The 18,105-nt window shown below is 45.8% G+C and overlaps 1 protein-coding gene across 1 annotated transcript; it reads left to right on the top strand.

Annotated features, from left to right (window-relative positions):
* Positions 1-11,784: 11,784 nt before the first annotated feature.
* On the top strand, positions 11,785-16,968 carry LOC104608308 (mitochondrial outer membrane protein porin 2-like). Its single transcript, XM_010274259.3, has 6 exons — positions 11,785-12,072; positions 12,178-12,245; positions 15,384-15,494; positions 15,599-15,685; positions 15,779-15,987; positions 16,365-16,968. Exons 1-6 carry the CDS (start codon positions 12,024-12,026, stop codon positions 16,669-16,671), a joined length of 831 nt encoding a protein of 276 aa, XP_010272561.1. The 5' UTR covers positions 11,785-12,023; the 3' UTR covers positions 16,672-16,968.
* Positions 16,969-18,105: the final 1,137 nt, after the last annotated feature.

Here is an 18,105-nt window from a genome sequence, read left to right as displayed (position 1 = left end):
CCCACCTCGGACAGATTACACGCCACTGAACACAAGGCGGACCGAGATCCTAATGACGATCAAGGACGCCCCCTTCGTGAAATGGCCACCTCGCCTAAAGGGAAATCCAAACGAAAGAAACAAGAATTTGTATTGTAGTTTCCATAGGGACCACGGTCACAGTACCGAGCTATGTAATAACCTCCGAGACGAGATAGAGGGGCTCATCCGTCGCGGATACTTAAGAAACTTTGTACAGCACAACAATAATAGCAATAAAGCAGATCAACCAGGCGAAGACTTAAAAGACGCCCCGGAGACTAGCAGCAGGCCTACCAAACCGGTGCAGCGACAGCCTCCGGCAGAAAGGCCAGTTCGGGGAACCATCCATGTAATTGTGGGAGGTTCGGTGGTGGCGGGATGCACATCAGCGGCAGCTCGGACCTCAGTTCGCGAAGTGGTCCTCGAGGAGCGGAACCCCCCAAAGAGGCCGAAGACCGAGGAGCCGATCCTCTTCACAGAAGACGACGCACGGGGAGTTCGCTACCCTCACGACGACGCACTCGTCATTAAACTCAGGATCAGCGACTTCGAAGTTAGGCACGTGCTCGTAGATTTAGGCAGCTCGGCGGACATCCTATTCAAGTCGGCATTTGATCGGCTGCAACTGCCAAGGAGCGACCTAAAACCTGCAAGCACTCCCCTGGTGGGCTTCAGCGGGGAGGAAGTCAGACCCCTTGGAAAGATAACGGTGCCCGTAGAGGTCGGCACGTGGCCTTGTGCGGTCAGACTCAACCACGATTTTCTGGTGGTCGCGACCCCCTCCCCATACAACGCCATAATAGGACGGCCAATCACGCATATCCTGCGGGCGGTAGTCTCTACCTATTATTTGGCAATGAAGTTCCCTACAGACTTCGGTGTGGGGGTAGTGCGGGGCGACCAGCTCGAGTCCCGCAAGTGCTACGTCGCCGCCCTAAAGGGCAAGTCCAAGCCGGCCGGCGACCTCGACCTGGAGCGGCCTATGGAGCAAGGCGAAGAACGAGCCTCTTCGACAAAAGAGACAGTCGCGATCCCGACCTTACCGACGGACCCATCTCGCGCACTCCAGATTGGTGCTTTTGTCAAGGAACCCCTACGGGCCGTACTGGTAAGTTTTCTACTCCAAAATTTAGATATTTTTGCATGGTCCGCGGCCGAAATGCCCGGCATTGACCCTAATCTTATAACTCACAAACTTAACACTGACCCTTTAGTCAGACCCGTTAGACAGAAGAAACGGAACTTAGCTCCGGAGCGCTGGAAAGCAGTCGACGAGGAAGTCGAAAAGCTCCTCGCGGAAGACTTCATAAGGGAAGTCCATTACCCGAGCTGGGTGGCCAACCCTGTGCTGGTGAAAAAGGCGAACGGCAAGTGGCGCATGTGCGTCGACTACACCGACCTGAACCGAGCTTGCCCGAAAGACTGCTTCCCCCTTCCTAGGATCGACCGTCTAGTGAACGCGACCTCGGGACACGAATTGCTAAGTTTCCTGGATGCCTACTCAGGCTACAACCAAATCCGGATGGACCAGTCCGACGAGGAAAAAACCAGTTTCATAACCGAATTCGGTATATAGTTACAAGGTCACGCCCTTCGGGTTAAAAAACGCCGGGGCGACCTTCCAAAGACTTGTAAATAAGTTGTTTCGGCCCCTGATCGGCACAAAGATAGAGTGCTATGTAGACGACATGGTCGTCAAAACACAGTTTTCGCAAGAATTAATACAAGACTTAGATTCTGTCTTCCAAATCCTGCGTCAGTATAACATGAAATTAAACCCCAACAAATGTGTCTTTGGCGTCACCTCGGGCAAGTTCCTGGGCTACGTTGTCAATCGACGTGGCATCGAGGCCAACCCAGACAAAATACAAGCCATCCTAGATATGAGACCACCTCGGAAAATAAAAGAAGTCCAAAGGCTAAACGGCCGCATAGCCGCCCTAAGCCGCTTCATGTCCAAATCGGCAGACCGCTGCCTACCCTTCTTCAAAGCGATTAAAGGCAAAGGGTTCGAATGGACCCAAGACTGTCAGCTCGCGTTTGACGAGCTAAAAGGCTACCTCGCCAAAGTACCAACCTTAGCTCGGCCCGAGGAAGGCGAAGTCTTAGAGCTATACCTCTCAGCCAACGACGAGGTAGTCAGTTCGGTACTAGTAAAGGAGGCAAACCGGGTCCAGCGACCCATATATTATGTTAGTAAAATCTTGCAGGGAGCAGAAACAAGGTACCCGCAGATAGAAAAGCTAGCGTATGCCCTGGTGATAGCAGCACGGAAACTCCGTCCGTACTTCCAGGCCCACACCATCATCGTCCTGACCGACAAACCTCTGAGGCAAGTCTTACTCAAACCCGAGGTTTCCGGCCGGCTGACGAAGTGGTCCATCGAGCTCAACGAGTACGATCTCCAGTACAAGCCAAGAACTGCCATCAAGGCCCAAGCCTTGGCAGATTTTATCGCGGAGTGCACATTCAACCCCGGAGCCCCTGAACTGGTCGAGCCCGAGGTCCCCAGTTCGGGCGAACTCGGAGCTCTCAAGCCAAACGAGTCCGAGCCCCGTGAAGTAGTAGCCAGCGTGGCTTCCCTCCTGGTTAGACCAAGCGCGAACTGGGATGAGGTGCCCTGGATCCTTCACGTGGATGGCTCCTCGAACCAACAAGGCAACGGGGCTGGAATAGTGCTACGCGGCCCGGGCGGAACAAAACTGGAATACGCACTACGCTTTGAGTTCGCGGCATCCAACAACGAGGCACTGATAGCCGGGCTAAACCTAGCGCGCAAGGTCGGGGCAAAGCACGTGGTTATCTGCAGTGATTCCCAGCTCGTGGTCAACCAAATTATAGGCGAATACGAAGCACGCGAACTCACTATGATTGCGTACTTGACAAAAGTAAAGGAAGCTCTACTCAACTTCCAATCACACTTCATCAAGCAAATCCCGAGGTCAGAGAACGCTGAGGCTGACGCCCTGTCCCGGCTGGCTAGTACGAGCCACAACGCCAGGAGAACCGTGTACGTAGAGGACTTGCCTCGGCCCAGCATTCTCGGTGGGGCAGAAGAGGTCGCTCCCGTCACCGAAGCAGAGCCGAGCTGGATCGACCCACTCGCAAGCTTCTTGTTAGACGGAACCCTCCCCGCGAACCGCAACACAACCAAGAGGGTGCAGCGCCAGGCAGCCAAATACGTCATGATAGACGAACGGTTGTACCGACGATCCTACACGCTCCCCTATCTGCGATGCTTGCGCCCAGCCGAAGCCGAGCTGGTACTCCGCGACATCCATGAAGGCTTGTGCGGCGGACACTTGGGGGGCAGAGCCCTCGCCCAAAAGGCACTTCGACAAGGATACTACTGGCCAACGATGAAGACAGAGGCAATCGAGCTCGTCAGAAAATGCAGCAAGTGTCAGAAGCACGTCAGCATCCACCATCAGCCCGTGGCCGACCTCAAGTATCTCACCAGTCCATGGCCCTTCGCCCAATGGGGCATCGACCTCCAGGGGCCATTCCCACCAGCAACAGGCGGGAGAAAATTCTTAGTGGTGGCAGTAGATTATTTCACAAAGTGGATAGAAGCCGAACCCCTGGCAATAGTTACGGCCCGAAACAAACAAAACTTCTTTTGGAAAAACATCGTATGTCGCTTCGGGCTACCTCGGGTACTGATCTCCGACAATGGCAAACAGTTCGAAGACATCAAGTTCCAAGAATGGTGCCGAAGTATGGGAATTAGTCAGAACTTCACATCGGTCACACACCCACAAGCAAATGGCCAAACAGAAGTAATGAACAGAGCCATCCTCCGCGGACTAAAAGCGCGATTGGACCGAGCCAAAGGTTTGTGGGCAGACGAACTACCAAGTGTTTTATGGGCACACTGAACCACGAAAAAGACCGCCACGGGTGAGACCCCCTTTAACCTCACCTATGGCACCGAAGCAGTGATCCCGGCGGAAATCGAAGTGCCTACGTTACGACTAGAAGCGTACGACGAACGGACAAACGAGGGCGAGTTGCGCACCAATCTCGACCTACTGGACGAAGTGAGAGACCTCGCGCACATCCGAACTGCGGCTTACCAACAAAAGGTAGCTCGGTACTACAACGCGCGAGTAAAAAAGAGGGACTTCCGCGTCGGCGACCTGGTTCTCCGTAAGGTCATGGTGCTCGAACCCGGCGTAGGGAAACTTGGGCCGAACTGGGAAGGACACTACAGAGTAATGAAAACACTCAGGGGGGGAGCGTATGAGCTCAGAACCCTAGAGGGTAAACAAATACCCCGAGCATGGAACGTTGTCAACTTGAGAAGGTACTATCTGTAGGCCACCAAAGCAAGTACGCCGAAGTCATTTCATAAAACGAACTGAGGGACCGAAATGGTCAGTTCGGCAAAAAACATAGCTCGAAGACACAAGTACATGAACAAAAAGACTTTTCATTTCAAAACAGATGTGTACATTTCATTTCATTTCACAAGCCCGGGGCTACTTCATCGTTATCAGAAGCCTCTCCAACAACGCCCGAAGGACCTGCCTCCCCCTCGGACTCTGGTTCGGCATCCGCGGCATTTGCCATCTCCGGAGTGATGCGCGAAGTGGATATGGCGCTGGTATCGAGATCGGGGTACGTATTCCGGATCATCCACCGACTCAGCTTGAAACCCCTCCGGTAGGAGTCTACCATCAGGTCATCGAAATACGGCGAAGCAATGTAATCGCTGACAGCCTTCTTCCTCGCGTCTTCGATGCCTTGAGAGAAGATCTGAGTCCTCTCCCTGATATCCTCCTGAAGATATTCGACCTGGTGCTCCAGGTCCTGCTTCATTTCCGCCATACGCTGCACCACCACCCCCATGGCCTCGGTGTCCCTCTGAGACCTCGCCTGCCTAGACCGCGCACGGCGAGCAGCAGCATCAGCAGCACGAGCATTTTCCTCGGCAGTCCGAGCGGCCTCCTCGGCAGCTCGCGCCTGCCGCGAGCATTTCTCCACCTGGTTCGCCAAGGCGTGAATGGAGGAGTTCACCTATCAAAGGAAAACGAGGTCAGATAAACGAATGTAAAAATAGAAGCCAAGCTCTGAAGAAGGGATCACTTACCACCATGGCATGAGTAACGGCACGGCAGGCCACTTGGTGCAGAGGGAGTTCAGTCCACGCCGCAACTTCCTCAGGGAACATCACCTCCTTACTCCGTTGAAGAGCATGCACAGGCAACAGCACGCTCCTGAAATCCCCCGGGGCCTCCGAGCCCGACGGCCCAGCCCGCGTATGAGCGGACTCGGAATAGGCGGGAGTCCCCGTGTGTGTGGTTTCTGCATAAGGACCCCCCGTGTGTGTGGTTTCAGCATAAGGAGCCCCCGCCGGCCCCTGCATAGGAGGAACCATCTCAGGCCCCTCTGCCGGACAGTCCGGCACCTCAGGCTCCGCAGCTCGGGATGGCTCGGCGCGAGCTCGCTTGGCCACCCGCTTTCTCCTCTTCATCCCCTCGAACAAGTGCGCACCTCGTGACCCTCGAGAATCCATTGTACCTGCGAAAAGGAGTTCGGCATCAGTAAGACATAAGCAAAGAACGAGACAAGATCACTAGGAAAAGAACCTACCCGAACTCAGGCCCGCAGCAATAAGCTTGGCCTCTGTCAGATACCATTGGCAATCCAGCCCAAGCCGCGCCCATTGCCGGAGGCCCTCCGCCGTCTCCTCATCAAGTGTGATGCCGGAATCAGGAGCGGCCACTCCCCAGCCGGTCTGAAACGGCCACCCCATCGCACTTCGCACCCCGAAATAGTCCCGCTTCCACGCCGGGACCTTATTGGGGAGTCCGTGTAAGAGCTTGAAGCCCGGGCGAGGGGACAGGTAGTATGCCCGCCTACGCCCAGGAAGGGGACCCACTTACTTTTTCAACATTAAGATAGAAGAAAAAATCTCCAGATCCAGAGGGAAGTTCTCGTCGCAAAATAAAGAGATCGTTCCCACTAAGTTCCTAATAGAGTTCGGGTGAAGCTGGCCAACCGTCACACCGAAGTGGTTTAGGACCTCAACAAGAAGAGGGTGGAAGGGCAGTCGCAGCCCCGCGGCGAGCTGTTCCCGGAAAATCACCATCTCATCAGGGCCATGTTCCCAAGGAAAGCTCCCCGTAGGGATAAAATAACCGTACTCACTGGGCAAATTATAGTAGTCTACGAGGGTTTGAAGTTCCTCAAGCGTCATGGTCGAAGGGCCGAACTGATCTACAACCCGGCCACGGCGGGAGGTGGATGCCGACCTACCCGAAGCACCTCGGGTGGTAGGCCCGACCCCTCCCTCAGGACCTACATCGGGCTCGCTTGAACTACCGTGGGACGCAAACTGGTTCGTAGAACCCACATCAGACCCGCTTGAGCAGTCTGAACCCTCCAAACCAGACATCGCGAAACGGAACGGGATTCCAAAAAATACTCACCCGGGGAGAAGACTGAAGCAGACCGCGAGAACTCGAACAAGCAAGACCTGGGACGCAAGCTGAAACTTAAGGCGCGAGCTCAAGGTATACGACAATAGCAAGGACGGGCCCCCCCTGCTGCGCACTATTTATATCCACAGCATATGGAAAGCGACGGCCCAGATCAAAGCCAATCCAACGGCCCACAACCGCGCTAAGACGCACGTCTTCCAAAACCAATCAGCGCACATCTTTCAGAGACTGATGGAACGTCGCGCACGTCTTGTCAGAGGACAGGTGTCGGCACGCGTCTTCCCGTAACTGACGGAGCAACGGCGCACGTCCCCTCGCAATAAAAGCGTCTGCAGCGCAACTCCCGAATAACTGACGTCACGACTTCCGAACGCGCGCCCCTTTTTGAAAATCAAATTGGAGCGAGCGCGCTCAGCACGGACCAAAACCCTCCCACTACCTTGCAAACTCCCCGCGCCAAGACGGAACCGTTGTCACAGGGAGTGGGGGGCAATTGATGAAGGGAAATTTGGCCCGACCTCGCGATCGCCCGATGCGTGGCAAAGGCAAGCAGCTCGGGACAGTAGAGCACCCAAAGCGAACATCGGAAGCAAGTCCAAACTCACTACCGAGCCTCAACTCCAGATCGCTGTGTTTAGTCCGAGCTCCTTGTTAAGAGCGAACTCCCCGTTAAAAGTCCAAGCTCCCTAAAACCCGAGCTCCCTAAGTCCTAGCTCGGTACTAGGAGCCCGAGCTCCCTAAAGAACCCGAGCTAGAGAACCCGAGCTCCCTGCGAGGAGCACGAACTGTACTGGGCCCCAAGCCTCACGATGCTGACCCGAGCTTACCCGTGGCAGCTCGAAACATTCCAAACCGAACTTAAGGCACCTCGCTCGCCACTCCAACACTTCACTTCCAAAACACCAGGCCCGCCAGACGTACCCGATGCCAAGGACGTCCCTATCCAAGGGCGACGTACCTGACTGATTTGGGATCTGACGCCTGACAACCGCATTTCCAACGGCTTCCTGCCACCGCCACCTGCAACCGTCGTCACTAGCCGTAGAGACGGCTCCGACAGAAGGAACAGTGGCGGTTCTGTCCGACCAGAGGAAGTGACGCCCGAACTGGCAGGAGTTCAGAAGTAATCATGTCCGACCTGACGGAGGCCTGGAAGTGAGTGCGCGAAGTGGTTATAAAAGGCTTCTACCCCCCCAGGGATGAGGTATGCTAACTTTCGTGCTACCTGGTTATTCTTGCCTTTGAAGGATTCTAACTTGAGCTTCGGAGCCCTTACGCCGGGTTCTCCCCGGAGCTTCTCTTCTCTTCTCGTTTCAGGTCCCCGTTACCCATTTCAGAGGCAAGATCATCAACAGCTAAGACCGGCCAGATCGTGCATCATCAATATTGTATTTCATGAACAAAATGAAGTGATAAAGAGCTAAATTAGCTAGCATGTCCGCACACCTACTAGCCCCCCTGTAACATTGATTTAAGACTACTCTATGACATTGATCTAACATCACTGATGTGTTCAAAAAAGAGAACTTCAGCTAGCCATTTGAGACATTGCTTCTGACGAGGGATGAATTGGTAGCTTGTAAGTCAAATTCAAATATAAGATTAGTAAATAGGGGTGTTTATTGTCCGGTTAGATGCGATTTGGAGAAAATTTCAGACTAAATCGGTAAAGTATAGTTTGAGAAATTTTTTAAAAAAGATTTCAAACTAAATCGATAAATTAAGGTTTGAGAAATTTTTAAATCTAACTAACCTTTTTGGTATGAAAATCAAGCCAAACCTTTTATTACTGTTTGGTCAGTTTTTAATACGATTTGGGACTTGATGTATCAATTTTTGGTTGTATATCAATTTTTTGTGTTAAGTACCTCGTCATTTGGTCTGTTTCCAAGTGGTTGATGAGTCAGAGGCCGAAGTGAACTTTTGTTGAATGAGGACTTGGATGTCGAGCTGACTAGGCCAAGCTGGGGGCAGATTAGTTGCCGAGTTAGGCAGGTTAGGTGACGAGTTGACTGGGCCAAGCTAGGCACGTTAGGTAACGAGCTGACTAGAGGGTCGAGCTGCCTATTAGGTGGCGAGTCGGACTGATTGTTGAGCGCCATCGTTCTTTAGAGATCTGCAAGGAATCAATGTCAGAGGACCCGGGGTGGCTAACCCAGCGAGGTCGCTCCGATGCTTAAGTCAGTACTCTCATAGTAGACTGCGAGCTAAAAAACACAATGTATGAGAGTTAGAATATGCTTACTTGCCCCCCCCCCTCATGTCATTGGGGGCGGTGCCTTTATATAGGCATGGTTTGGCGTGGGCTTCACGCACCATATCCGAGATTTCCGAGAAGTCACCTAAGTGGTCCGAGATTCCCTAAGGCAACTGCCATGCACGTTGACTACCCTCCGAATCGTTTGGCACGTGGACCAACTTCCATGGATCGTGGGAGTGTTTGGATATGCATGTCGAATTTGTTGCTGAGTACGTCTCGCAGGTCGCCAGGTCGGCGCCTGGGCCAGGTCGCGTCAGGGTCAAGCCGCCAGTTCGCACCTGGGCTAGGTCGCCAGTTCGCGCCAGGGCCAGGTCGCGCCTGTGTCAGGCTGCCAGCTCGCGCCTGTGCCAGGCTTCCAATTCGCGCCAAGGCCAGGCCGCCAAGTCGTGCTTGTGCCAGGCTGCCAGTTCGCGCCTGTGCCAGGCTGCCAGTTCGCGCCAGGACCAAGCCGCCAAGTCGCGCCTGTGCCAGGCTGCCATTTCGTACCAGGGCCAGGTCGCGCCTGGGCCAGGCTGCCAGTTCACGCCAGGACCAGGCTACCAGGTGGGACACCATCAACTTGGCTAAGGCAAGTTGTTGCCAAACTGGTTACGGGTGTCACCTAGTTGTTCTGAGGTGCCATGTGTCACAATATCATTGGAGGGTCAAATCCGCCCTCATCAGGACTTTAAACCATTCTATGATTCTTTTGGGTTTAACCTAATTAGAAAGCCCAAATAGCTCCCTTAAAACTTAAAACTTAAGATTTTTATTTATTATTTTATTATAAAATAAAGAATTCATTATATATTTATAACATATCATATATTCATATTATATATATATATATATGTATATAAAATTTTGGTTTATGGTTTATGATTTGGTTCGATTTATAAAATTCAATAAACCAAACCAAAATCGCAAACCGTAATATAGAAAAAATCTCAAACCGAACCAACCCGTTTATAGGTATAAATCAAACCAAATCATAAATTCAAATTGGTTCGGTTCAGTTTGTGGTTTGAACCATATAATGAACATCTCTACTGCTGAGCATGTATCGTAGAGATGGGATTTGCTCCTCACATCCACATCCACTTCCACCGTGCATTGGGAATATCTCCCGTGAATAATAACTAATAAGTATGGGAGATGTTCCCAATGCATGATAGGATGTGCGCGTGAGGTGCTAGGTGTGAGGAGCAAATCCGGTCTCCGTATTGTAGGACTTCATGATTAGCCCATAGTTCTACATCCGATATTTTTCAAGATCATCCCTCTCGATTAAAGGAACCCTTATACTTAGGATTTGGGCAACAACCTGCAGTGTGACGATTGAGTTTATCGAATCAAGATCAACATTCCAACTTCTGGGCTCTAGATCAACTAGACCAACGACTTAGACCCCCCCCCCCCTCAATCTAGGTTCGGGACTATATATTCTAAGAGTCTGGATCTCCTGCCCACGTCTACCCACATAACATCGCATCCGCACATGGAGAACATCTCATCCTCCTACATGGTATTATGCAGGGGGAGATGTTCCCAATTCACGGGGGTAGTGTGTTGTGAGTAGATGTGGGCAGATTTCTCGTGCGCAAGTGATATGGAGTCATATTCTAAAGCCTGGCAGCCCAAAAACCCACGGGTCGTCCCACATGGCAATTCTTCTTCCCGAACCCACCATCCAGAACATTTCTTTGAAAATGACTTTTTTCCCTTCTAATACACTCTTCCAACCCCAATATTCATTTCTATGAAATTCATCATTTAAAAAGAACCTGTGCTTCAAATATTTTGCTCTCATTACTTTAGCCCAAAGATTATTTTCATCTCTTACTAACCTCCAAACTGATTTAGTTAGTAGTGATTGTTAAAACAAATTGGGTCACTAAAACCTAAGCCACAATCAAGCTTATTTTTACAAAGTTGGTTCCAGCTGACCTAGTTTATACCTTTTGAAATTGCCACTCTTACCTACTCGAGTGTTGGAACATTCTCCAATATTGTTCGGCTAACCATTTTGCATGTGTTTGGCACCATGAGCATTTATTAAATAAACATTGCCACATATATGCCATTTCATCATTTCCCCCATTATGAGGATTCTTATGCATAGAGATTCAAAAAAATAAGCATTGATTTATGTGCGTGAAGTTTCATTTTAACCTTCCTCCTATGAATAGGCATATATTCATTATTTTGGTGACGTGGTGCCTAATGACGCCTAAATGTCAATAAATAAATTCATTATTATTTTTTTGAATTTTATTAATAAATTAAACATAAACATTTAGTAAATAAATACACACCATTCCAAAACAGACTTTATTGTTCATGTATGCATTGAATTGTAATTCTGCGCCTGATCGACTACCCGAAAACATGGAACCTCGACGGTGCCTTCACTTCTTTTCTCGTATTATTAATTTTTTCCGAACGATGTGTTGAATGTTGATGTCTTGATGAACTTTGAGTTAAATGGATTTTCCCAGGCCTAAGAAAACAAATAAGTAGGTTTATTTTTCTAATTACAGGTTAAAAATTTTTGCTAAATTATAATCGGGTCTTCTTGGGTCACACCCAACGGTCTCGGTTACAGATCCTAGAGAGGGTCCAGTTAGGAACCGATTTTGCGCACTTTCCTATTGGGTCAGGATCGGGCCTGTATCCACCGAGGCTCAAATGGCAAAAGCGTAATTTTAACTTCAAAAAGAGAGACATATGGTCTGTATCCACCTTCTTATTGGCTTGCTATTTGTGTTCATTCAAATTTTAATTCTGTTTCTTATTTACCTTCTTTTTTAAGTGTCTTACTGAATGCTAACGTCCCTATGTAGCTCATTTTTTTGACCTCTGGTTTATATAAAAAAAAAAAATCATCATCTTCTTCGACCACGGCGGCTCTCTGATCTTCAACTATAGTTTGATTTAAATGGCAAATGAAGCAGCGTTTTCATTGTAAGAGGAATAAAAATAGAATTTCAATATTTACTTTACTAATGAGGGGTATTGTTGTCTTTTCGTCATTTATTAAAGTAATATATATTTACTTATTTGGGGTAGGTTTTAATCAAATATTCAACGGACGGGGGAAGTTTTGGAAATTATAATATAGTTGATGGAAATTTTAAGTAATTTTCCTATCATAAACCCGAATTCATTCACCTTCGTGGCAGCAGAAGAAACCCTCATTTTCTGCCGTTGAGCTCGGTCTCTCTCTCTCCCCTCTTCTTGGAGTTTCAGAGCTCCCTTTTTTGTTTCCGTCCAGCACTTGTCCTCTCCTCTATCTCTCTTCTTCTCTTCCTGCAAACATGAGCAAGGGGCCGGGACTCTTCTCCGACATCGGAAAGAAGGCCAAAGGTGAGATGGCGTGTTTTACTCTTTCTTTCTTTCCGTGTTCTCGTTATCTCTCTCAATTTCGATTGGAATCTCGATTTTTTGATTGTTCTCTGTCTTGGCTTGCAGATCTGTTAACTAAGGATTATAGCTCCGATCAGAAATTCACCGTCACGACTTACAGTGATGCTGGAGTTGTATGAACTGATTACCTTCTGATCTGTTTTTGTTTCTCATTTTTGCATTTACTATAAGTTTCAACTCTTCATTTAAGGTTTGCTTGATCAAGGTGGTTTCAATAAATATGCATTGGCCTTAACTCAATAGGTTGCGTTGAATTGTGTATATTCATTTTGTGGAACTAAATGGAATATGCAGATGTTTCTTAGTACTGCACCTGATTCGATTTTATAGTGTATTTCTCTTTGTTCTTTGTTTTCTTTTTTCCTGTTCATTACTTATTGTTCTGAGGTTTATTATAGCTTTTCTTTTCAGTAAACTTACCATCAAGTTTAGTAGGTAAGAGCGATGCTTATTTCCGTTCTAATAATGAGGAGGAATGATAAATTTTGTTGATAGAGAGAAAACAAATCATAGATTAGAATGTCAGTTGATGGGTTAATATCATTGTTCACCAAGGAATACCAGAAACTCAGTAGTCATTTGATGGTAATCTTTAGCTTAGAGAAGGATGCTAATGCAAGAAAACTGGAAAATTGTTGGCCTACGCCTTACTACCCTTCTTCTTATCTGAATTTGATATCTATTCTCATCACAATGCTCATTGCTCACCCTAATTATCACAGGTAATACTTTCAACTTGATCATCTGTAGTTAGATTGTCCTTAACTGCCCTTGCCAAATCCTTAGTTCTACCTCTTACCACTGCCCAAGTGTCCACTCCAAAGGAGGTGGGGGTCTTATATTACTATGCAGTTATGCTGCGAATGTGTTTTCATAATCAAACTTATTGTGTGCTTCCTTCTATATCTCAACTTGGTTGATGACATCTTTAATGCACGGTCACAAGTACAGAAATTCCTATTTAATGATGAAGTCTGCATCGCTGGTATGATGCTTCCATCTTTATGAACATTCCTTTTGCAGAGTAATTGGATAAGGAATACTTACTTATATCTTCAAATAGCATTAATTTGGCAAAGATGTTAGTTATTTATGGAGAAACTCCTTATACTAAAATCGGAAAGTAAAAAAAAAATCCCTTTTCCACTGTTAAGGAGTCGATTTCCTCAGTGCTGCTTTTAGAATTTAATTCTGTTATCTGTGTATATAATTTGTTTGTTAGGTTGAATAGGTCATTTAGGTTGCTTAGTCAATGAGCTGCTGATTCCTTTTCAAAGGAAGGGGTGAGGAGGCAGGAAGGGGATGTCTGGGTTTCAGCCTAGAGGTTGACTGTGTTTTGATTCTTAACTTTGTTGATATTATTTCTAGTGTCAGCAAGCTGCAAACTGTATGGTAGTTATGTCTCTTGAGTCTCTCTCTAGTTTAGGGGTTTTTATCATTTTGCATTATTAATAATAAATCTTTTGATCTTTGTTGCTTATCAAAGAGAAAAATTGTTATAGAAAAATGGACAGTCATTGTTGACACCAGAATGATGAAATGCTTTATTATTATTGTTATTATTGAGGCCAAATAATTAATTTTATAATCTTTAACCATTATTAGTTTATTTAGTATAAAGAAAAACTCTTATAGTATTTGTGAAAAAGGAAGGATCTTGGAACTTAAAGACGAACTGACACTACTAGTCCTTCTCTACCAACACCTAGATTTAGCAAATTATCAAGTTGAACATTACATTCCCTTGGTATTAGTTAGTATTGTAATTAATTATCTCTGTGATAATTTGCTTATTTACTATTTGTACTAACTAATTTCTTGTAACCACTCACCTCCAAGGTCAGTTGCCTTTGTGATGCTGCTGTGGTTGTAACCATGGTTCAGGATATTGTTATTATCATGCATAATATTAACCTTGTAAGTGATGCATATTGGTGTATTACATCCCCTGTTGGAATACCTAGCATGTGCCAAAAAGTTTAAGTCTTTAAGATATACCGAGATATGTATAACACATAAAATAGAGCTTGCTTTGATGGTAGAAAATGTTGTTATATGATCTTTGAGGTTGAAGTACTCCCACTAAAATTACTAGTTTTTTAGAAGAACATGGTTAAAATTCTTCTTATATTTTGTTATAGATATGTATACACGTATATGAAGCAGTCAGTTGGAGAGTTCTGATAGACTTCAAGATTTCTTGTCAGTCTATTCACTATCACTAGTTCCGATTAAAAGCACTAAAGTCTGAGTGAATAATACATGACTATGAATTCGGTAAATTGGCCATTCACATATTACATATAATTAAGAAAACTCCCATAATACTCATTTGGTTTTGCCAAGCGGGGTAAGGTGCTCTGGAAAGCTATTCCTCTGGTGGTCTGTTGGTGTCTCTGGACAGAGAGAAACAGACGTATTTTTGAAGATAAAGCCTGGGCTCCGATGAAAGTTTGCGCAGCTGTGGAGAAGACATTAGTAAACTGGAGTGTCATAAACAACAGTTTCAGAGATGTTAATCTTAGGATGTTTGTTGATGAGGGGTAGCTTTGTTTATCATGTCTATTTGTGGCTGTTTTGAGGGAACCTCTCCCTTAGAAGCCTTGTTACTTTCTTTTCCATTAATATATTTCATCATTTCTCAAAAAAAAAAACAAAACACATTTGGTTTATGTTGACTTTCTTTCTTGAAAGCAAATTCTCAGACCTATTTATAAGTTATTGGACCCATGGTGGCATGGTTGGATGCTTTAACTTTCGGGTATCCTGATTATACTCGCACAATTGTGGCAGTTGACATAGCTGGAAGTTCTCTTTTCTCCATGTGACTCTTGTGTTAATAACTGATGGCCATAATGCTGGAATGAGCTGATAATTGGCGAAGGGGCTTGGTAACACTTGTATTGGAGCTAACTGATCCAAAAAAAAACACTTGTATTGGAGCTATTGTTACTTTGCTCTCTACTTTGGTGATCTTTCTTTGTTTACTAAATACAACGTTGCTGTGCTTTCCCAATATAGTTCTGCTTATTACTCCTAAAATGGAGTTATTTTTCTAGTTCCAAATAACAACATTTTACTTTCTCCATAGCACATATTTCCCATTTTTGGATCATTAAACACTGCAGTTAAAATTTCCTTTCATTTCTGTGTTTCACATCATGCTTCCTAAGGTTCCCCTCCCCCTCATTTGGTTACCTTGTACATCTATACCGATTGAGTGTGACAGCTGAGTTCTTTTATACATCCAGGCCCTCACTTCAACTGCTGTGAAGAAGGGAGGATTATCATCTGGTGATGTTGCAGCCCAATGGAAATACAAGAGCACTCTCATTGATGTCAAAGTTGATACAGACACAAATGTATGTTTCTTATGCAGTTTTCCTTTTTTGTCTTATGCCTGCTTCAAAATGCTATTCTCTCTCTCTCTCATCGTTATTTTCTTCTTATGCATTCTTCTTTGCAGTTGTCAACCACTCTCACTTTCGCAGACCTTTTTCCATCCACTAAAACAATTGCTACATTGAAATATCCTGATTACAGATCAGGAAAGGTACTTATCTTATTTTCTCAAATCAGCACTTTTTGATAATTGAAATTGTAATTGCAAACTTCTTGTTGACCTATAGTTTGTTTTTTATTACAGCTGGAAGTGCAGTACTTCCATGACCATGCAACTTTTGCTACATCTGTTGCTCTGAACCAGTCCCCATCTGTTGATCTTTCAGCAACCATTGGAACCCCAAGCTTTGCATTTGGTGTAGAGGCGGGCTATGAGATTAAATTGGGTAGTTTTACCAAGTATAATGCTGGCATTAGCGTGACAAAGCCAGAGTCTAGTGCTTCAATAATTCTGTAAGTCTTATGTAATGTAACACGGACTAGTAGCAACGTGTTCAACTACATCATGACTTCATTTTTATTCTCATGTCCATGCTGTGTCCATACTGTATATAAAGGCTATTACCCAATGCTGGTCCCTGCAATAAAGTCTGTTGAGGGGGTAGTATGGGTATGATCCTAGCCTCTGTTATATTTTGCATGAAGCAGCTGCCCTTAAACAAGCATTTGCATGCTTGTCAACCTGAGATCTTACCTTCATGAGCACTTTGCGTATGTAGCATATTTACAATACCTCCCACTTCTAGCAGAGATAACAGCATCGCCAGACATGCAAGTCATCCTACTTGAGAACTGCACTATTTTCTGATACTTGGTCCCTTATTCTCCAGGGCTGACAAGGGTGACACACTCAGAGCATCATATGTTCACCATCTGGACCTGCTTAAGAAGAGTGCTGGAGTGGCAGAGATCACGAGAAGGTTCTCCACAAATGAGAATACATTCACAGTTGGAGGGTTATATGCTGTTGATCCACATACAGTAGTGAAGGCGAGACTCAACAACCATGGGAAACTTGGGGCCCTCCTTCAACATGAGCTTAAACCCAAATCTATCTTGACAATCTCTGGTGAGTTTGACACCAAAGCCTTGGAAAAGAATCCCAAGTTTGGGTTTACCCTGGCTCTTAAGCCTTGAATGTTCCCTTGGTTAGAGCTAAAGATAACACAACTGATGAATTCTCTCTACACATTTGTGGTTAGAGTACGGGCAATAAATGGTTCCACAGATATATATTCTTTGTAGGTTCTGGGATGGCTGTGGACTATTTGATTGGATATTTAGGTCTGTTTTGTCATTCCTTCAATTTTCTGTAAGCATTCCACCATTTTGACATGATGAGAATGTTTTTAACTTCCATAGAATTTTGACATGATGAGAATGTTCCCTTCGTTAGTCCTTCATTTATTTCATCGAATCTATTGTTACGCTGCACATTATTTGGTTAAACACTAAACCAACCCACTTGAAATTATAAGAGGTGGTTTGGTTCCACGGTGGAAATGGTTTGCCAAATCATCAAGGCCGACCCTTCTTTGCGTTAAATGTTTTTATACCCACACATTGAAACTTTGTGATTTGCTACGACCGTCTTTGGAGCGTTTCCACATACTGACTTGGAAACCAAGGCATTTGAATTTGACCCAAAGCTTTGAAACTGTGGGATTATGGATTTAAACTGTAAAAGTACTACTGTGGCTATGACAGATTAAAACTGTAAATTGCAGCCCCTGCTGATATTAGGGGTACAACCCATTTCATTTTTCACTAGAATAGATTGAATTTGGAATGATGGCTTAACCTTTATGCTGAGACTTGACACTAGGATTGAGGAAGATTCATCTGGAAGTGGAAAAAGAAAGGAATACTATTGTCGCGAAGTTTGGTGGTCAGAACATCCTAAGCACAAAGTTATAATACGAAAAAGTTTTAGCACCATTAATGCCCATGTCTTACCTGAAAGTTCCCTTTTATATTCAATTTTGTGCTTAAGGCAAATGTTTAAGCATTTGGAAGTGGTTGATCTCGTAGGCAAATCAATATGATTTAGGATTGACTCAAAAATAATTCCCCAAAACACTGAAGTCACCTTTAATTCTAATACCCATCTTGAACTCCAGAGAATGCCTGCTAAAGCGCCCCTCAATGTGAAACAAGTGAAATTGCCCCTCTTACTGATGTTGGTGTCTTCATGAAAATGAAATGTTTCACCCTCTAACTTGGCCCTTTTATGAAAGACTGGCTTGCAGCATGTCATAGTTATATGTCTGATTTTAGGGTGTCATTGCGAATTTGAGATCTATTCGAGCTTGAATCTATACAACCAAATGTTCCCCCAGTGTGTCTGGATGCTGTGCTCTCAGCGTGTTTCTACGTTTTTTGATTTCAGCAGATCTGGGCCTCACCATATAAGCATCGTATTACTTGGCCAAGATATCCATTTGGTTTACTCCATTGAATGTATAGATTCAAGGGGGAAAGGAAGGGTCCCTGGCTCAAAAACTCGGATTTCATTGATTACGAAAGGGTCCATGAATGAATTCAATATCTCTTATTCCCTGTTCCCAGGCC

Source organism: Nelumbo nucifera, chromosome 5 (assembly GCF_055504915.1).
Source record: "Nelumbo nucifera cultivar China Antique chromosome 5, China Antique-T2T, whole genome shotgun sequence".
Taxonomy (NCBI): Eukaryota; Viridiplantae; Streptophyta; class Magnoliopsida; order Proteales; family Nelumbonaceae; genus Nelumbo; species Nelumbo nucifera.
This window is presented reverse-complemented; position numbering and strand designations above follow the sequence as displayed.